We start from the raw sequence: 21,687 nt of genomic DNA on the forward strand, positions 1-21,687 counted from the left end.
GGTGGTTTAGCCCTGGCAGGATGCTAATGCCTACCAAGTCATAATATCACCCCCCCTCCTAAACTATACAGGGGAGAGAAAAATATAAGAGGTTTGTGAATCAAGATAAGGACAGGGAGATTGCTCAGAAATTAGCGTCATGGGCAAAACAGACTCAGGTTTGATTTATTAATGAACTGTGTGATCAGGGAGATGAGAAATAAAATTGAATCTTAGAACAACTCCCCCCACTCCTCTGTCTTCCCAGGACTCTCCTTCCTTCCCCTTCCCCCCCAGCAGCACAGGATATGGGGGTTACAGTCAGTTCATCACAGAAGGACTTTGCCACTGCTGCTTCTCAGGGGGAAGCTTCTTCACGCTTTCCATTGCTACAATGTGGGATCTCTCCTGTGGGAGACAGTCCTCCATGAACTTCTTCCCACAGGGACAGCTCTTCAAACACTGCTCCAATTCAGGTTATCCATGGGGAGGGCAGTCCTTCAGGAGCAAACTGCTCCAACATGGGTCTCTTGCAGGATCACAAGTCCTGACAGCAAACCTGCTCTGGTGTGGGCTCTTCTGTCCATAGATTCCCAGGTCCTTCCAGGAACTTGCTCCAGGGTGAGCTTCCCACAGAGTCACAGCCTCCTTCAGGCATCCACCTGCTCCAGCAGGGGATCCTCCATGGGTTGCGAGTGGATCTCTGTTCCCGGTGGCCTCCGTGGACTGCAAGAGCACAGCTGCCTCACCATAGGTCACAGGGGAATCTTTCTTCCAGTGTCTGGGCACCTCCTGCCCCTCCTTCTCCACTGACCTTGGTGTCTGTGAAGATGTTCTCACATTTTCACTCCCTTGTGCTGCTGCTGCCCTTTAGCAACTGCACAGTAACTTCTTCTCCTTCTCAATGATGTTATTCACGGAGGTGTTACCTCAGTTGCAAATTGGCCAGGCCCCTGGATCAGCTGCAGAGTCCATCTTAGAATTGACTGGTAATGGCCCTATCGGCTACAGGGGAAGCTTCTGGCAGATCTTTGTTTAAAGAAGCCACCCTTGTAGCCTCCCACACTCCCAAAAACCTGGCCCAGGCAAAACCACTACAATGGTTCAGGGTGTCAGCATTTTAAATATATTGTGAGGACAAAGAGGAGGGAACGACAGGGAATTGTTGTATTGGCAAGTAGTAATGAGGCCAGTTAGACAATTTTTTTTTTTTAATACCAAAGCAATTTATACTAAGTTTTCAAAATAGATGCCATTAATTCCCTTCCCCCCTTCTATTTCTTCCTCCCATTCTTCTCTAATTTTGTTTGTTTGCACTTAAAAATATCCCCTGAAATGTTGGAATTGACCTGCACTGTCAAAAATTATCATTCAGAAGTTGGTGTTCAACTGGTCTGCCTGAATCAACAGATGCCATGGAGTATGGTGTCTGACTTTGTTAGATGGCATACTTAATGTAATGTAAGTTGATTTTAAAAGCTGTTAAAGAGTAGTTAAAACCTTTTTTTTTTTTCTATTATGAAGAGAACTGTTTCTTCACACTTGTTTCAGGACTTCCATTCTTAGGCTGATATTTGTGTGTCTTTCCCAGGCCTGTAACATTTTCATGAAATGACCCCTGTACTTTTTTTGACATGTCTTCTGCAGCTGAAAGTTAAATTTTTGGCATAGTTTGGGGTGAATCTATTAGTGAAATGAGGTTCTTGGAAAAAAAGAAACTAAAAAAATCCCCCAAAATAAATGTTTTGTTTTAAACAGTGACTTTTATATGTTTTATGAAGTTGCCATTGACATTTATTTCTATGTCGTGTTCCCTGCAGAGGTCTGAAAGTGTTGAATTGTGTTTGGAGCATGGGGATGCAGAAGGGTGTTCTGCTGGCTTTAAGGAACTTGAAGTAACTCAATGGAGAAGTATGCTTTTAATGTTGACAGGACTGACTCTTTCTTTCTGTAGTGATAGGCATTAATATGTGTCCTGGTTGTTCAGGTGTGAATGGGTAGAATAATTCTTTCCTCATTCCCACTATTCCATCCTGTCATCTTCACTTTTTGAGGGGGAAGAAGATAACCCAAGCTCTGGTTGTGGATCTCTCTTTCCACAAGTCCTACTGTTGAATAAACTCAGGTGTCAAGTTATGTTTTTTTGGCACTGCCTTAGGGTGCTGGTAAGTGGTGTGGATTCCCTGGAGCTGGCCAGCAGGCCGAATTATGAGCACAGAGCTGTAGGAATGTGGCTGATCTGCTTCTGGGGCCAGGCTGGGAGCAATTCAGCAGCTTTTGTGGATTGCAGAACAGAATGTGTTGCAACCATGGTCCTGTTCCTGAGGCTGCTGGAGAGCGGTGTGCGGGCATGCTCAGAAGTCACCACCATGCTCAGGAGTCAGCTCAAGAGCTCGTTAGCTGAGGCTCAGCTTCAACTACTCGTGGTCCAGGATACCTCCACCAGAAAGAATGGGATGGCAGCCTTGGGATCCTGCTACTGCTCTCACAGGGCTTTTCCAGTTTTCTGACTAGTAGATGGCTGATATTGTTGATTGAACAGTAGTACAGTGCATTTTTTAAGAACAAGTGCTACAGCTTGGACTTGTTCACCCAAACCAAACAAAATGCAGTCTTCTACATCCACAGCTGGGTTTCTACCCAGAGAGTGAGGGTTGAGAGGAAAAGAGCCAATACTGCTAGAGCTCCCCAGAAGGGTCATCAGTAAGTCTTGGAGAACCCCTGCCAACACCACCAATTGGCACAGAGGAGCGCTCAGCTTTTTGCCTTTCTTAGCAAAGGTTTTTCTAGTAGGAAGAAGTATTTTCGATCAGTAAGGTGCTAGAGGCTTAAGTGGTGGTGCGGTTCAAGGTGACTGTAGTGCATAAACTACTGGCTTAACTTTTATGTTCCTTTATAGATGTGTGTGTATTAAAAATGGACCATTAAGAAATGTGTCTGCCCCCAGATACTTGGGGTTTTTGCTCCGGTAATAATTTTTAATTTGTGTGTGTTTACAACAACAGCACTCAGACTTTCCTTCTAGGTACATCTCTGAAACTGATGTTTAGAATGGGAAGAAGGTGCTAGTTGCTGTGGTGTTTCTGGGAACAGAGTAAGAGCTGTCAGGGACAGAGACAAAGTGATTGGAAGAAGGGTGTTGCTCACTCAGACTTTGTGGTTCTGCATCATCTATTCTTTTTTTCTTTTTCTAGCAGCTTCTCAGAAACACTACCTGGATATACATTGCAGTCCTCTTGCTACAGCAGCATGGCAGTTTTCTTCCTTGTATAACAAATGTTTTCATAAGCCTGATTTTTCCTGATTGGCAATAAATTATGATGTCTCTATTGGTTTGGAATGTAATAATAGAATTATGTAGGTACTTTAATATATTAGAGGTGTAATGTTACAGATCAATATTTTAAAATTGGTGATCAATTATCTGTACCACCACACATTACACAGACCAGTTGGATAACTGATGAAGCCACAGTCTGTCCATCCCTCCTTTCTCAGACTCATCCTTGCTAGAATGTTTATTAGTATCATCCAGTAAAGGTGAAACTGGTTCTGGCTATGCAACATGCAAACTGCTTCTGAAGGAGCTTTTAACAGCGTAGCACTGGGTACATAAATGCGATGAACAAGTTCTGGGCTTGTTTTTTTACCGCTGTGGTTGTTGGGACTTGTGGGGGAGAAGTTTTAATTGAGAAAGTGGTGAAGATATGCTGGGATTTCTATGTTATAGGGCATCGACTCATGTTGAAATAAGCTAAAAATGTGCTAGAACTGATGGGAACTTTATTGTGAATTTTCCTAGGGCAAAGGAAAGATGATGGTGTGGATTTTCACATTATTTCTTACTCTGTTTTGCATATAAGAAATGAGTTGGCTTTTGCACTAAAGCCACAGCTAGGCAAGCACTTCTTTTGATGTTGGCTTTTGCCCAAGCTGCTCTTCACTGCTCTACCTCTGCATCTCTCAGCTGTGCTCGTACCAGTGCTAGTTTGAATGTCGAATTGGCGAGACCAGGGGTCTACCCCATGCTGAAATAATTTTTGTTGGTTTTCCTCTGTACTTCGCTATGTGGCCTTAAGTGTATCAGCATGACCAATGGGATATGTGCAAGAAAGAGAGGTGATCTAAGCCAGCATTGCCTTTAAAAGTGGCTGTTTCTCAAACTGCACTTTTGTTGGTCCAAGCTTTCCAGCATGAGCTGTTGTTTGTTCTTAACAGAAAAGATCATGTGAAAACATTTGGAAATAGGTTGTGCTTAGAATTTAGAGTCAGAGCTTGTAACAGATCTTCCTTCCCTGCAGTGTGTAGTGTCATGCTCACTAAATATTAATTGTGGATTCCTTTCTGTTTTTGCAGCTTCTCTACAAAGATGCCTCCAAATGGGAAGGCCTTACATTTTCACCCATCAGTTCTGCATTTTGGAATGCAGTGAGTATCTTAAATTATTGTTGTTTTTATTAATAAGGAAGAGGGGAAGAGCAACTATACTGGGCTGCATTTGGGTAAAGAGCATTACCTGAGATCATAACATTCTCTGAAAAAAAGCGAAATAACAAGTAATTGCTATTCTGTAATTGCTTCAGAATTGGAACTGCATGTCTTGCCTTGCAGTACTTTGTAAATGAAAATCAATGTAGTTCTAGGAGGGAGGAGAAAGAAATGGGGAAGCTTAATACATTTCAGGTTTCAGAACACATTTCAGAACCATAATACGTTTCAGGTGGTTTTTCATGGATGTCAAATCAGTTCTTCATACTGGTTTTTCATTTCCTGAAAAATTGCTTTCTCAGGAAAGTGGAGGGAGAGCTTGTTGTTTCCTTACATTTCTGAAAATAAAATCCAGAAAGACCCAGGCGAAACATACTTGAGGTTTCGGTTTTGGGGTTTTTTTGCTTGTTTGTTTGTTTGTTTTTTTAGTTCTTCTCTAAAAAAAATTTTAAATGATTCTTAAATGTTAATCAGCCTTTGGTTTATTGGGAACCAAAAAGAAATCTGGTTCCCTTGTGAGTTCGATTAATGTTTCAGTAGATGCATAGAACAAATGTATAAGATGCTGGGTTTTAGGATGTATTAGCTAAAGCAAAAGCCTTAAGAGAATCATTGCTTCAACTGACAAAACCAAACTTTGGTTACTTAAAAACTTTTTTATTCAAAACTTTGTGCCCTCTAAGAGTTGGTTTTTTTTTTTTTTTTCTTAAACTCCTGGTGACTCAAATGAGTTTGGACTAAGTGCATCTCTTACATCCCAATGTTAGTTACTTGTCTTTGTATAATAAAGGACAATATTTATTTGACTTGTTTCCAAAGAACGGTTACAACTAGGAAATTGTTGCATATCAACGTGTTCTAGAGTGATTTGTGTTTGTTGCTTTTTTGTGCATTGCCTGTGCTTATAAATGGAATAATCTCTTTCTCATTTTATTCCCCTTCTAGGTTACTGGGGTTACCCAGAGCTAAAATGCTGCATGCCTACAACCCTAGTAGAGATAGAGAAGTTGTAGTGAATTCTGTGTTTACAGCTACTAGACAGTTTCATGTGTCTCCTGCTCATAGCCGGGTTAGTGTTGATGTACTTTTGGAAACTATGAGATGGCCAAGTGCCAAGCTTTGGTGCTTCCTTTGGCCTGAGCTTTTCATTTTGTGTTTTCTCTTTGTGCTTTTTTGTAGGACCTCCAACTTTTTTCGTTTTGCTAGCATTTTTTTTTGCTCACTTCTACTTAGACTGGTAGGGAGAAGGCATCCAAAACCTACAGTAGGAAATGTGTTTTACAGTAACAGAGAAAGAAGAATTTTTCGATGTAAAAGAAGCTGTTTAAATCTCATTCTGCTCTACGCAGCATTATGCCGTAATCCACAGGCATGTGGGTGTTTTACAGCTTTGAATTTTCAGTCTTTTGAATGGTCTTGCATATTCCTCAAAAAAAAAAACCAAAAACCTGCAGTGAAATCTTTTATGTGTTTTGTATTGCAGTTATGAGCATAATTGTCTTATGATCCAAGACCATTATTTTAACTCTGATTTTTTTTTATCATTGTATAACAATATAACAGATGTAAGAATGAATTGCTGTGACCTCAGTTTGATGAAGCCCAGATTTCATCCTCTGCTGATGTGCAAAGTGTTTTTATTATGCTTTCATCCGATAATGTGACTGAATGGGCATTACAGTGCAGACATAAAAGTCATTCTTTCAGTTAGACCTATTTGGTCGTTAATCGTGTTGCCCAGTTCTGTTTAATTTTCACTCATCAGACTATATATCATAGGGGATTGATTGACTTTGTAATCGCTATCTAGATACATGAAAGCTTTTGTGCATGCAGAGACTGGCTGTGCAGCATGATTAACTTCTTGTGCAAAAAGGAATCTTGACTGATGAGGCCCAAACTAGCCAAGAAACTATAGCCATGATGTGGCAAGTTGCTGCACAGTCTCAATTTTTCTCCATAGTAAGAGTCAAGACTTGTGGAGAGTTGAAACATCTCAGGGCTGAAGTTCTTCTTAGGGGGATCTACATGTAGGGGTGTATGTCTGAAAATGTCTGTGTAGCCATGTGTGATGGGTGTCATAATCACTGGCACCAAGCAAGCAAAGCTTCTTTGTGGCCACTGCAGGTGATCCCAGCGATGGGAAAAATTTCTTTCCGAGTACTCTTCCTGCCAACAGAAGAAGGCAGTATTGAAAGCTCATTATTTATAAATACCTCATCTCATGGAGTACTTTCATATCAGGTAACTACTCTTTATTTTTAGCTTGAATTTTGTACTTACTTGAGTTTTAGAAAGTGTTTTCCTTACATTTTGGACTTCAAGACTCTAAAAGTTCATTGAATTCCCAGTACAAATCAAGTGGGATAATGTTTGCAATTCATCTATTGTACCAGATCTTGCTATTCTCACGATCCCATAGTTGGTGGGGCTACTTGCAATAGTAAACCTAGGTATATTTGTATATGTGTGCTTACCAGATCATGGTCCAACATTGGTTGGTTTCATATAATACTGTAGACTACACTATGTACTGGCATGCATTTGTCATGAAAAACCTGTTTGGGAAATAGTTTTAGTTAGTTTTCAGCTACTCTGCAAAATTTTATGTAAACACACTGGGGATGTAGGATAAGGTGAGAGGTTTAGGCCCTTGAAACGTGAAAGTCAAAGTAATAGTTGTGCGTTACAGCCTTTCATTGTCTGATTAGTGAATTCAAGCAAGACTTCATCTTTTTAGTCTTTATAAGGGACATTAAAAACTCCAAGTTCTTTTCTTTTGTTAATTTCTTAAAGAAAAATCTTAACTCTGAATTCAGTGATTTAAAACAATGCTGGCTTTAATCAACTATCCAGCTATCCATTTCCATACTTTGATATTTGGCTGGAAAACAAAGTTACTTAAATTGAAGCATAGATAAACTGAATTGAAATACATGGAATTTTTAACTACAAATGTTGTATTTATCTAATATTTGTTAGATAACATTTATTAGATCACATTTGGCAGGAACTTTTCGTTCAGGATGAGGGAAGGGTGCATTATAGAGTGGTCAGCCTTTTCTTTTTGACGTCTCTCCTGTCCATGCACTCACTCCTGGTCAGCTCAGCCAGAGATTTTTATCAACAAGTTGTGGGGAAGCAGTTGTCAGTGCCACTAAAAAAGGAGTTTATCTCCTACTGGGCTGCTACTAGAGTCAGTAATGGACTGATTTTCACAGACACTTTCACGAGCCACCTGAGGCATAGGAAGCAGCAGCTGCTTATGTTTTCAGCTTGTGTTAGATTTAAGAGTTTCAAAATTGGGCATAAATTGAGTGGTTGATGCACAGTTACAGTGCTCTTGAGAGCCCAAAAGCCTTGAAACATATTTCATGTTTCTAATGCATTTATGCAAGGGTATGTACAGAAGATTCCCCCAAATGGACAAGAGGTACTTCTGTAGTAAGGTGTGCTTTATAAATGCTTCCATTAAAAAAAATGTCTTCCCTTTGAACTACATTTTCTATCTGTAGTGAACATATTCAGTAAACATAGAGTGCATTGTATTAGCCTCTTAATTAAAATTATGTGGGTTTTTTCTGTTAAAAAAATACAAATCTTTGCATACAGGTGAAAAACTCCAAGGCATTTGTCTTAACCTCTGATGATTTCCCCTCACCTCCTGTCATCCTGCATCTCACTGTCATAAGCTAATGTTGGTGGAACAGAGTATGAATGCAGTAACAAAATTGAATTTGCAAATCCTACAGTGCTCTGAAAACTGCAAAGTTGAAAAACCAAAATGATCAAAAATTATTTTTCTCAGTTTTTAAGGCAAAGCTATGGAATTCAATGTGCAATTGGACTGGTAACAAATTTTTTCCAGAAATTACTGTACTGCCAAACTGTGATACATGTGTTGTAATTGGCTGAAGAATAGTAGTAGAGTTTAGATACTTGGTTTTTGAGATAACCTGATCCTCTGCTGACTTGTGCTTTGTTTTGTTTTTGTAATAGTTCCCAAATAAGTGAAGATGTTACGGTGCCATTTCTGTGTATAGCTACTTTCCACATGAGAAATTTCTGTCTATAAAAAAAGAATCTCGTGTGAAAAACCAATCTGTTTCTTGGGAAGGTTGTTATTATTAACAAAGCAATTTTATGCTTTACTATGTTAACTGAAGTACTAGATATTCATGTAATGACCTTTTCTTTTTTAACATCAGGTTTTTGGAATGGGAGCTCTGACGTCTTCTTCAGAAGAACCTAGAGTGCAACTAGCAAACGCCTACTTACTGCTTCCACATATTCAGAACATCCAGGCGTCACACACACTGGTACAGTATACATTTCAAATTGAGATGAAGTATAATTCTTCTTAGTCACGAAAGGTTTTTGTCCTCAGGTTTTTGAGATGCAAGGAACGTTAACAAAAAGTCCAGGCACTAGTCACTGCAGGAGAGAGGCCGCAAGATACGGGGCTACTGGGATTAGCTGGTGTTCTGGTTTCATGCGACTGTCTTTGGCATTTAAACTATTCCCACTTGTTCACGTTCATGCTCCCATTATCTGCTGTCCTCTAAGTTGTGCCGACAAAACTATTTGTAAGACCCTACTCTGAATTAAACTGGAGAATTGATCTGTCCTGAAAAAAAATTAACTTTTTACTATAAAGTTGTGGAGGAGTGCGGAGCTGTTTTTGTTTGTTTTGTTTTTTACTTCAGACCCATTCCCTGTGCCAGATCACAGCAGGGCTTCGCCAACAGTTTGTTGCAGTTAAAAAGCATGGCATGCTGTGTGAATGAGAACAAGAGCTGGGAGTCAGTCTGATGTATCCCCTCCTGCCCATATTAGTGCCGAAGATCTCAGCTTTCCTTACCTCAGCTTGGCTAAAGCAGGAAGCTGTGGAGAATAGAGCAAGGTGTATTTATGAGGCATAACTGTATCAATTGAAAGATGCTTTAAAGATTCCTGTCATTTGACTGCAATTGCGGATATTTCCATAGTCTTCTGGGCCATACAGAACCTTTCAAGTGAATAACTTAACTGTAAAAATTGATCTTTCAAATTTCCTTTTGTATGGTACACAGATCTGGTTTGTTAAAAAACATATTTAGAATATCTTGGCATAGTAACATAATTTAATCTTTTATCTGAATGTAAGCTCTGTTGATTACTTCATGATGCCCTTTTCTGTTCTACCTGAGAAAAATTCTTAGCCTAGATTGTATTTTTTAGTGTTACTGTATGTGTTAGGTCAATCTTACCTCTACCTGAGAATTAACGCACGATTTGCTGCTTCTTTCCTATCTTTCCCTCTGTACCAGATCCTTTCCTTTAGTCCCACAGGTGTACTTGCTGGTGGGCGTATACAGACTCTTGTGAAGGAGCCAAATATCTTCAGGTTTTGTAATTTGGCATGCTAGGAATAAAACTAAGAAGGGCTTTTTGGATGCTTATCATGATAAATGTCTTTGCATTTTCATGCCTAGCTAGGTGGGCTGTTTTTGCTTACAGTCTGAACTTTAGATGCAGATTTTGCTGCTTTACAGTTCAGTATGAATTCCTGAGTAGAGAAGTTTTGGGGATCATTTGACATATTCTTTACTGTATAATGAGGAACCTTTTCCTATGCTTTATTTCTCTAGAGTGCAAGCTTGAGGTCATAGACGGCAGTGCAGCACGGTACTAACATGGTACCACCAGCCTTATTGCGGGAATGAGTTTGGACAGAAATGCTGCAGCAGGTAGAACGGGCTCCCCAGCTGTTGAAAGTGGTAGACAACATCTGAGTACTGAAGAAGAACTTATGGCTTTAGTTTGTGTTCCTTTTAGAATAATTTTGCTTTACAGATAGCCATCCTCTTCAAAAGCATCTCCTTCAGTTCACCCTGCTAATATTCTGCTCCAGATCCCATAAAAATTGGTATGATTCTGTCTTGTTCAGTTTATAGTTTAGACTCTGAAGCCGTCAAAGGAAGAGAGGTCTATGAGCTTTGTGTGAGTTGACTAGATGTGTGCAAACTTAAGGATACAAAACTATTAAATGTACAGTCGAGATTTGTAGTAAAAAAGCATTTAAAACACACCAGTCATAGAATCATAAAATGGTAGGGATTGGAAGGCACCTTTAGAGATCATCTAGTCCAACCCCTCTGCAGAAGCAGGAGAACCTAGATCAGGTCACATAGGAACATGTCCATGCAGGTCTTGGAGACCTCCAAGGAAGGAGACTCCACAACCCCTCTGGGCAGCCTGTACCAGGGCTCCCTCACCCTCACAGTAAAATAGTTTTTTCTTAATCTTTAAATGGAACTTTTTGTGTTCCAGCTTCATCCCATTACCCCTTGTCCTGTTGCTAGCTACTAGAGAAAAAAGGGACACCCCAACCTCCTGACACCCGCTCTTTAGATATTTGTAAACAAGATCTCCCCTCAGTCTCCTCTTCTCCAGACTAAACGGCCCCAGTTCCCACAGCCTTTCCTCATAAGGAAGATGCTCCAGTCCTCTGATCATCTTGGTCGCCCTGCGCTGGACTCTCTGCAGAAGTGCTCTATCCCTCTTGAGCTGAGGAACCCAGAACTGGACATAGGACTCCAGATGAGGCCTCACCAGGGCAGAGTAGAGGGGTAGAAGGACCTCCCTTGACCTGCTGGCCACACTCTTCTTGATGCATGCCAGGATGCCATTGGCCTTCTTGACCATGATGGCACATTGCTGGCTCGTGGTTAGTTGATTATCAATCAGGACTCCCAGGTCTCTCTCTGCAGAGCTGCTCCCCAGCAGGTCAACCCCCAGCCTGTACTGGTGCATGGGGTTGTTCCTTCCCAGATTCAAGACTCTGCACTTGCCCTTGTTGAACCTCAGGAGGTTCCTCTCTGCCCAGCTCTCAAGCCGGTTGAGATCCCGCTGAATGGCAGCACAGCCTTCTGGGGAATCAACCAGTCCTCCCAGTTTGGTGTCATCGTACTCACTTAACTGTACACATTTACTTTTCTGTGTTTGTTTTTGACTGAAGTAAAATACCAGTGTAAGTTCAGGATAGTGTAAGCCTCATTGACACATCCCTTGTCATCTTGGGATGAATGGGTTGTAACCTTGGGTGACAATGTCTAGTTAGGTACACTAAAGGTATGTGTATTTCTTACCTCTGAGGCCTACTGATGCTGCTTGGAAATATGTAAGAAAGCTCATGAAGTGTTGCATGGTATGTGTCTACTTTTTCCCTCTGTTTTAAAGATGATTGTGTTTAAACTCTTTGGTAATGCTGGTAGACTTGATTGTCAAGGCTATTAAAGTGATGTAATTTAGTTCCATCATGTGCTTGGTAAAATGATCTCTCAGAACTGATTGATACATTGTTACCCTGTCCCAAAATACTTGTTCTTATTCCTTCAATGGCTGGAAACCTACACCTGACTTCCTATCTGAATTGCTTTGTGACCAGTTTATGTTTATTTGCTAAGATACCCTTTTAGTTGATACAACTCCTCCTGCTTCTGATGTTTATACTCAGAAGCATTTGTATTGCATCTTTCAGCTTTCACTTTGCCAAGCTGAACAGTCCATGCTCTGTAGTATCATCTTCAGTGATGGGCTGTCCGTTTCTTACCCAAATTAACAACCTCTTTCTGCAGCATCTCCAATTCATAAGAACTTCATATGAAGAGGTGGCCAGAATTGTACACAGGGATATGGATGAAATTTTGCCTGTACAGGCTACTTTTGTTGAAAATAGGGTATATCCTTTGGGATTACAGATGAAAGTTTACCTTGGAAATGGAATATGTGGTAGGCTTCTGTTTGCCCTTTTTTGTGTGTGTAAAAGAAACTTCAGTTGATTTTGTGGATTGTTTTTATCCTTTAATAAGCAAAAGTTAGGCAGGCCTTTCTTTTTTCTCCGTTATTTCACCCCTTCTCCCCTTCTTTGGAGCACAAACTCCTGCAATTAATAGGAAAAGAAAAAACTGACTTTTCTCCTGTAGAATTTCACCCTCTTTCTGTTACCCTTTTCAAAGTTTCAGCTTTTGAAGGGTTCAAGAGTGGTATGCTCTGGATACGATCCTGGATCCCAGGATTTCTGGGCTCCTGGCCCACTCTTTGGGAGGAATGAAGAGCTGTGTCCAACATTAAATTCATAGTATGTCCACGTGGCCATTCAGCAGTGGGTAGTTACCAGTAAGCCGTAACAGATGGTGAAGCCCATGTAGGTCATCTTTGTTTATCCAGCTTCTGGATGTAGTCTCTGCTCCAGTTGCCTGTTTTTTTGGCATTTTTTATATTTGCTTAGCACTAACAGGGCAGCTACATCACTTGTAGCCTTGTGTTTAAAGTGCTGTACAGACACACTGGAAGTGTCAACAGACCAGTGATCTGCAGGGCAAGGTGTCTCGTTGTAGGACACACAGGCGTTGCTTTCCCTGACTTGCCAAAGGTGTTTGGGGTTTATGAACCAACAGCACGGGAAGTACTGCAAGTACTGGCAGGAGCCCAAGGCTCCTTAAGATGTGTTTTGTGACAGTGGACAGAAGGTTAGAGAAGCAAATGTGTGCAACTGTGTTGCTTGGGTGTGGAAAATGAAAGTAGTACAATTTTCTTGGTGTGCCATCCTGATAACTGCCTGCAAAAAACTGATGAAACTCTGCTGAATCATTATTACAGGGTCAGTTTATTAGCATAATTCAGAGTGAAAACAGCTCTTTATGGCCAGGGACTGTCCAGGACTGAAACTCAGCTGGCTGGAGCAAGGGAAGGCTTGTTCAGTGTTTGTTCTTTTTTAATTACAGTGTAGCCTAACTCCAAGAATTGGTTTGAACTCTGTAGTCCTGATAACGATGCAGGAATATCTCTGTGAAAGTCAGATAGAGTCATGTCTGATTGACAAGGCACCTAAGGCAGAATTCTTCCCTTAAAAGTGACCTTGAGTTAGTGGTTGCTTGGTGGTTGTTGTGAGCTGTCAGTGCCAGCCATCCTATTGATGTTCTGTCTCTCTTTTGGTGGATAAATTATTTCCTAAGTACAGTACTGTCCAGCTGTACTGTTCCCAGCAAGAATCCTAGGCCCTTGCCAGGAGAGTATGGCTCCCTGCAAATCAAATGGTTCATGTTTTTAGGTGGTTTTTTGTGGTTTTGGTTTTTTTGAGACCTAGGCTTGTTTAAAATGTAAATGTAAGAACTTACCAAAAGTATTAAGAATTTAATTTGTGTGACTTCTATCACACTCCTCTCCTCAGTTCACACAGGATTTGTGGGTGCTGAATGTGTATGTATGTGCAAGTATGTATGCCTGTGCACCTAGTACAAAACAGAGACCGCAGGTATTGAAGCTGCAGTGACTATTGCTTTGCAGTACTCTTTTTGACTTTCCCTTGTGCAGTGCCTCTCCTTTTCAGTTCATCTCTGATGCAAACACAGGCTGCATAACTCAGCTCTCTGCTCTGATTCATAGGCAGTGGTATTTACAGTGTAAATGGAGTGCTCGCACCGCTGAGAGATGCAGATCCTCTGTTCATCTTCTTGGAAACATTGCTTCTGACACTGTTTTCTTCCGAGATGCTGTATCTTCTCTTTATGGTTAAAGCAACTGTCCTACTAGTGTTGTAAGATAGTAGGCATGACAGTTTTGCATCTATTGTCTGCCTTAGATAAAAAGAAAACCTATTTCCTTATCTGAAGGTAGCTTCACACAAAGAGGAATGAAGAATTCCCGTAGAAAACAGATCAACATCAAATACACCCTGGTAATGTTTTTTCCCCTCTGTGTGTTACATTAGCAACTTCTATTTTAAGGTGACAGCAGTTTCCCATGTGGATCTATTGCCATGTCAAGAAGTTTTAAGAAAAAAGTTAGAGAAATGTGATTTAGCTGATTTTTTTTTTTTTTAAGATATAAAGTCTTAAACTATTTTAAACTACAGCAGCATTGAATAAAGACTGACAAATCCTTATGTAGAACCACGAAAGTGCTGTTATTCTCTCAATAACCACTGAGAAGGGAAGTTGTAAGCATCAAGCTTTATCTGACTAGAAGAGCGACTCACAAAGTTGCTTTTTGTAGAAACTTAACAGCCCGTTAAAGCTGCACTAACAGTTGTGGCTGTGGGAGGTTAGTATTGATGAGGACTAAAGAGTTTGTAAAAAGGAAAGGAGGTGGCAGGGGTTTGTCCTCCAGAGATCTGGGCTGGGAAGAGGGCTTGGGTCGCGACTCACCACTTTCACAGGGGCTACATCGCCCTCTTGTGTGAAGCCCCAGTCATTTTGGTATGAAATCCTTCTGGATTGGGAATGCAGAATGTATGTTGGCTTCCTTTTAGCTGTGTTTATATAGAACTGGACTTCATGAAATACCACACGTGTGGTAAACCTACTCTCTGCTCAGATGCACCCTGCCCCCTTCTGCCTGTCCCAGGGAGAGACAAAATAGGGTGTTGGTTTAAAAACGTTTTAGGGGTTTCACTTTTCAGCATCCAATTATTGAAATTTTTTAAAGTCAGTTATGTTGACACCTTGAGAAACTTGAGCCTGCAGATACTCCTCTTGGTTATTTAGTTCAGTATTACAAGAGAAACTGGAAGGGAGTAGGGGGATGGTGTTCCACATTGGTCTCAAAACCACCATGTAATTTTACTTAAATGAAGGCACTGATGGAGTGACTGTCTGTTGTGGGGATTTCCCCCCCCCTTTTTTTTTTTAAATTTGGAATCAAAGATATACTGTCTGAGCAGTACGTGCAAGTAATTTGACAGTCCAAATTTCAAGATAGCTTTCGCTCTTTTTGGTGCTGTTGCCCTGTTAGATTTATGAGTGCTTTACAAGCTGACACAATGTCACCTTTTCTTTTCCCTTGCCAATCAATAAAAAGGTGAAATAAGTGTTCTGTCTGTCCATTTTGGTGTGAAGCTGTGTCCAAGAAGCGTAATGTTTTTGGACTGTACTTCAGTATCCAGTCAGCAAAGCAGAGATACAGAAAACAAGGAAAGAAGCTTTTATGTTATACCAAAAAAGGCTCAGTTGAGTGCGATTTATTGACATATGAAAGTTTAAAAGGGTTGCTCATGTTGATGCTGTAAAAATATTTAATAATCATCTATAATAGTAGTTGGATAAGTAAGGATATTTGAATGGAGTTCCTGAGAGTTTGGGATTGGTTGCTGGCCTACTGTACAGAGTAACTATATTTACTTTAGAAGATTTCCCTACGTTGCTGTGTGATGGGTATGTGGAAACATAAAAACTCTGGTGTGTGAATCGAATTTATACAGTAACATCTTTTGAAGCAATGTACTTGATGTGTTCTCCACTTTTCTTTCTTTTAGACAGAAACTATGAATGCCAGTCTGTTACGTGTTTACCTGGAATGCAGTTTTCCCAACGACGCATATCAGCAAGTCAAAGTATGTTTTATTATCATTTTATATCTATTTGTGTCTTCTTATTTTAATCCTAGTACAGAGGGGCACTTTCCAGAGCTCTAGAAGTTTTAGCAACAATGCAATTTCCAATGTCTCAGTTTAAAGGATAATAGTGCTTTTAGCTCCACTTTTATAAAACTGTATCCTGTGGTATAAATTAGATGTCACGCACATTATATACCCTTCAGAAGCGGAGGAGGTGGAAAAAGATTACCAACCCCCCAAAAAAACCCCAAGCCTAGCCCAACAGACTATAAACATTTTGATGTGTAGGTATTTTATTACTTACATGGAGTACAAAAGCGATTAGATTCCTGTAATTTCCTTTCTCCAGAAACATTTCATAAATTTCTATATCACACTGACAAAAGATCAGTGAGCTTAGAGGCTGAAATCTGGGCTGTCTAGGCTGTGCACTCAGGAGGCTTTGAAGGTGGCCTTGGCATTGGGCAAAGTTGAGGGGAGGGTGAACTTGTTAGCAGAAAAGCCTTCTCCAAAAGCTCTGAGCATTCAGGACAGTAAGTCTCCTCTTCTTAGTGGACAGTGCCAACCAAATCTCTTCCCTTCTCTCCTTAAATGTCCTCACACAGTAAATGGTATCCTCACATAGCAATTAATGATCCTTGATGGGGTATTTATTGAATTAGGTCTTGATGACACCTTTCTTCATTAGCTGTGAGGAGGCCGAGACTCCGCAGCTGTTTTTCTGTACGTTGTACACCACAGGGATCCTGTACTGTTTTAGTCTCATGTTTGATTCTTACATTGTGCTGATGAATCAAGGTAGGCTTGAGGTGTACCTGAACATTTGAGATTGCAGGTAGTGCAGCTGCCCACTCTTCAGTGTGAGCTTCCCAAGGGCACACTGTTCCTGTGCTCCAGTCTCCAACAGCAGCCTCCTCTCCCGCTCCTGGCAGCCATTTCAAGTGCTGACAGTTTCTTTGATGTGGTATGAGCAAAAAACTGACATCTCATTCCTGCAGGTGCTTTTCCACTCCTGTTGTACCTCATTGCAGCACTTCAGATTAGCTTGAAGGTGTTCTGCTGCTTTGCAAGAGTACTTCATGTGACAGGGTTGGAGGTTTCCTTGTCCTCCTGAGAAAATTAGCCCTTTTAGTAGAGTGTCATAATCTGAGTTTGGCAACCTTCGTAGTGTGGTGCAGGACGAATATACATGGAGCACTGGCACAGGCTGCCCAGGGAGGATGTGGAGTCTCCTTCTCTGGAGGTCTTCAAAACCTGCCTGAATACATTCCTGTGTGACCTGACCTAGGTTGACCTGCTTTGACAGAGGAGTTGGACTAGATGATCTTTAAAGGTCCCGTTCAACCCCTACCATTCTATAATTCTATGGATACGTGTTACTCACTGGTGGTTGTCTAGTTTTGTTTTGCTTTATTTGCTTTTTTTTTGTGAAATGGTGTCTGTGTCTTTGTAGTTGCTACAACTCAGCTGTCTTAATTAGGAGCTACCAGTAAGGAGCCACTTAGAAGAAAATAAAACCCTATTTGTATTTATCTGAAGTATTCTAGCCAGACAACAGTGTTTTCTATTAAGAATTGTACATGTATGTTTGTTTTTTTAAAATTACTTCAGTGAGATGTGGAGATGAAAACCACAGGATTTGGAAAAATTAACTATAAACAGACCAGTGAACATGAACTGTCTTCCTACTATTAAGACACATGCATCAGTCTGTTTATGGCATATTTTATTCAAGGCAGAGGATTTAACAAAAGAAACTGTTTTGCAGTCCCTGAGGTGAAACAGACTAAGCCAGTTTATAAATTTGCATTCTTTCAAGGTTCAGTGTACTTTTTAGTTGTTTTTTTGACTTTGTTTTGCTATTCTGTCTGTACCTGCACTACCTGTTTCTGCTGGGACTTGAGCAGAGATCCTGTTTACTCCTGTTTTACCAGCACTTTGGTGCTGAGAATCTTGTCTGTTAGAGAATACCTTTGATTAACTTCTCCAGATACCTTACTGTAATGAATTTTTTCTATTCCATCCCCCACCACACACCCACCGTATCCCCTTGTCTCACTCCAGAGTTGCTGTTTTATGTCCGACGATCCAATGCTGCTAGAAATGAGCTTAATGGTAAGAATGGAGAATGCCCAACAAGATTTTGTGGAGCACAGAGAATACTTACTGGAGAATCTTTTTGTAGTTTATGTAGCAATGGAAAAAACGAAGACCTCAGGTAAGTCCTAAATATGACTGTTGCTTGTGCTAAAATTTTGGGTTTATATAGAAGTTGTAGTTTGATGTGCTAAAATTTAGTCAAATTTATAGACAGCTGAATTTTGCAAGTAAGGGGAAAAAGTCAGTTTAGTTAAACGCAGCTTGCCAGCTACTTTGTTTAGGGCAAAGTTGCTGTAAGTGCAGTCCTCTGTAAAAATAATGTGAAGTTGTGAACTGCATCTCTTTAATTTTTTAGTCCACTCTGCTCATGCATCTGCTTAAACAATAAGGAAAGATGTCATGGTCCTTCGATTTCTACGACTGTGTTTCTGGTTTCCCATTAATTAAATGAACCATAATAGGACTATGAAGGCAGAATGTTTTGCACAGTACTGGGGATAGCGGCCATTGTGGAAAGTAGGGTAATGAGGTAGTACAGATATGTGCATCATTTGTTCCTGTAAGCTAGAATTCCACAGGCAAAACAGTCAACTTGTTGCAGTGTCTGTATGCTACATTTATTGGATAAACAAATCCTCTAAATCCAGGGGATTTAAAATTATTTATAGAGCCTTGCAGTCTGTTTGAATGGCTTTTTTAGACATTTCTGCCAGTTTTACTTTCTGATTGAAGAAGAAGGAACTACTTGAGAATCAAGATTAAAATAATAATTTTTATCACACTAGTAAAAAAAGCATGATCATTTTGTCTTTTGAGGAGTTTGTTCGAGTTGTAGTCACAAAAAAATATACACTGTTCCTCTTGTGACTGTTCTGTGATGTGAGATTTATACAAAGTTGAAACTGAAATACCCACCTTACACCTATTTCATGTTATATTGAGTTGCGGATGTGCTTTATTCTGATGCTGGTAGAGAATTGTTCGCATCTGTCATGTTGAGGGTGCTCACTGGTAACACGTTCCGTGGTTGAAGTACTAGAAGTATGCTTTTAAGACTGTTTTCTACTAAATATAGTGCAGTTGTGAGGTCTCACTGCATTAGAGGTTGGTGACATAAGTCCCTTGGACTTGCTGTTGATGGGAAGTTCCATGTCTTGCTTCACCAGTACCGGTAGTGGCTTTACTATGTGAGAACAGCAGTGCTTACTTGCCTTTCGTGTGTATAATTACATGAGACATATGATCTTGAGGGAAAGATCATAACAAAAGGGAATACAGCAGTGTGTTAGTCCCAGTGTACAGTACATGTGTTAACACCTAGAGTGGGACAGCAGGTAGGCAATGTCTTCACAGGGCAACTAGCCAGCTGGAAAAGTTGAAGAGGAGTATGTGGAGCATACTGTGGGTATGTGGTGCATCTGCTCACTCATAATCTTGAACACCCTTTTGGAAGCTGGCACATGTCGTCTTGCTTTTGCTCAGCTGCTTGAAAGAATACTCTTTAATGTATTAGAGATTGTGCCTGGTGAATTGGGAGACAGTCCTTTTATGTCAGCCTGCTTCCACTGATGTAATCAAAGTACAAGCAAGGGAAAGAACTCAGGTTGTATTTCTTCATGAAGTGTGATGATCACCCATGTATAATAGTCACCTGTTGTTCTGTAGTGCTGCTCTTCTCTTGGTCCTCTGCATCTTTGTAGCATCCTATGGATGGGAACATAGCTTTGCCAGTGATTAAGGGTATTTACTCAGTATGGCCGTATTGCCTTATCGGCAAGTGAAAGCTGAGTTCTGCACATCTCCTGTTGCTCTAGTCAGTAGATACTACCCTAGCAGGTGATAGGACCATTCCTGTTTTAAGCCCAAAATGTGTTAAGAACTGATTCCAGCTTGCATTGTTTCCTGAGAATGCTTACAGTTCAAAGCAGACAAGCCAAGGTATTGCATAACTGTGTGGTTATGTAGAACAATTTTTACTGGACTTTTTCCTGCTATTGTTAGGCTGGCCCTTAGACTAGGAGGTTAGGGCAGTGTCAGCCATCCTTTTTTCCTTCAACTGTGCCTGCTGTCTTCCCATCCATAGGAAAGGGGGCAGTTGTGCTATGTCTTGGATTTAGGAGATAATGAAAGGAGGATCCCCAGTTAATGCTTGTCTTCCTGTTTGTGGCCAAAAATCTTGAGTGGATTTTTACTCCTTTATAAAACAATTGCCAGCTCAAGATGTGAATAGTTCCTCCTTTTTACAAGGGTAGCTGTCACACAAAGATTTTAAAATTTAAGCCAGGGTTTCTTCCCATATGAGTATCTGACAAAACAAGTCTGCTTCCATCCTTGGTGAACTTACCTCAGTGTTCATTCTTTTGGACAGGTGATTCCACAGTAGATGTGTACGTCATGCATTCTGGAAACAGCCTCGTGCATATACAGGTAATTGTGGGCTTCGGGAAGCCATATTTTAGGACTTTGAAATTGGGGAATTAATTAGCCCACTGGCTTACTCTCTAATAGCAGATTGATTTTGCTGTTGGCAAGTGTCATGCTTCTGTATTTTTTAAATGTGCCCAAACATCTAATAGGTCTTTAAATGATTTATAGCTCAGTGGTGGGTTTTTTAAAAGACACAAAAGCTGTTAACTTGACTAAAAATCCATTGAATCCTTTAGAAGATGTGGGAAAATGGTAGTTATTGGATTGCGAATTTGATGAAAAGATACACTAATACAGGAGCTACAATAATAATAGTAGTACTGCTACAGGGATCATTGTGTCATGTCTTCATGCAGGAAATACGACAGTTGCTACAAAAAGACACATCACCAGTGGAGTTTGAGCCAGTGCTGCTATCTTCACCATCTACTAACTTTACAAAAGTTGCTTCTGTTTCTTGTAAAGGTACTTAATATATATAGTTGTAGATACTATGATTAAACAGGATTTTACTATAAAAGATTAGCTTTGTTCAGCAGATACAGACCCAGAAAGATCTCAAAATCAAATTTTTGTTGTCCAATCTTGGACTTTTGAGGAAGGAGGAGGAATTATTTCTGCTTATTGTTTCCACCGTTTTTGTGTATATATGCTGCCTCTTACACCAGCTGAAGGCTGTAAACTATCCATAGTTCAAAAAGGAGGTAGAAAACATTTGCTAAAGTGTTGGCTGATTTTACAGTAAGCATAATTATTGAATATACTTTTTCAACATCCTTTTGTAATTTGTGGTTATTTTTCTGTTTTCAATGTATTTTCCAAAAGACTATTGTGCTTGGGTGGTCATTTTCTATGACATTTCTTGGCAAGATCACTGAAGAGGCTTGCCTGAGATCAGGCATGTTTGTTGAAGAGCAGAGTTTAATATTTAAGCATTTCTGACTCCAGCCTGTTTCCTATTCTGACCACTAGACTGCAGTGTGTAGTCTTAAAACATTTATGAAACAGGCTGCTTTCATAATAATATTAGGACTTGGTCCTCCTATCAAAAAACGGGCAAATGAAAAGAAAGAAGGGCCTAGATGTTAAGTGATTCTTTTTTTTCAGAATTTTAAAGTTGTTAACAGTGTATACTGAGAAGTACGAATGCTGTGCCAATGACACATGGTTAAAATTGGTCGGGTTGCTCTTCACAGCCTTGTCGTGCATGTGTTTTTTGAAAGCACAGAGCATTCGCAAATTCTTCTTAAAGCAAGGTTTGAAACCTCTGAAAATTGAGACATATAAGCAGTTAGATGCATTGCTTACTTATGTGA

General features: G+C 40.3%; 1 protein-coding gene across 3 annotated transcripts in view; it reads left to right on the top strand.

The window, feature by feature from the left end:
* Positions 1–21,687, top strand: part of TMEM131L (transmembrane 131 like) — an 85,282-nt gene that overhangs the window by 31,152 nt on the left and 32,443 nt on the right. For all 3 annotated transcript variants that reach the window (XM_061991891.1, XM_061991892.1, XM_061991893.1), the window contains exons 4-11: positions 4,336–4,407; positions 5,413–5,536; positions 6,595–6,711; positions 8,676–8,786; positions 15,764–15,841; positions 17,909–18,062; positions 20,313–20,371; positions 20,728–20,836. In XM_061991891.1, the coding sequence (XP_061847875.1) occupies positions 4,336–4,407; positions 5,413–5,536; positions 6,595–6,711; positions 8,676–8,786; positions 15,764–15,841; positions 17,909–18,062; positions 20,313–20,371; positions 20,728–20,836 (824 nt within the window). The remainder of the gene's footprint in view (positions 1–4,335; positions 4,408–5,412; positions 5,537–6,594; positions 6,712–8,675; positions 8,787–15,763; positions 15,842–17,908; positions 18,063–20,312; positions 20,372–20,727; positions 20,837–21,687) is intronic.

This window comes from Colius striatus, chromosome 3 (genome assembly GCF_028858725.1).
Source record: "Colius striatus isolate bColStr4 chromosome 3, bColStr4.1.hap1, whole genome shotgun sequence".
NCBI classification, from domain to species: Eukaryota; Metazoa; Chordata; class Aves; order Coliiformes; family Coliidae; genus Colius; species Colius striatus.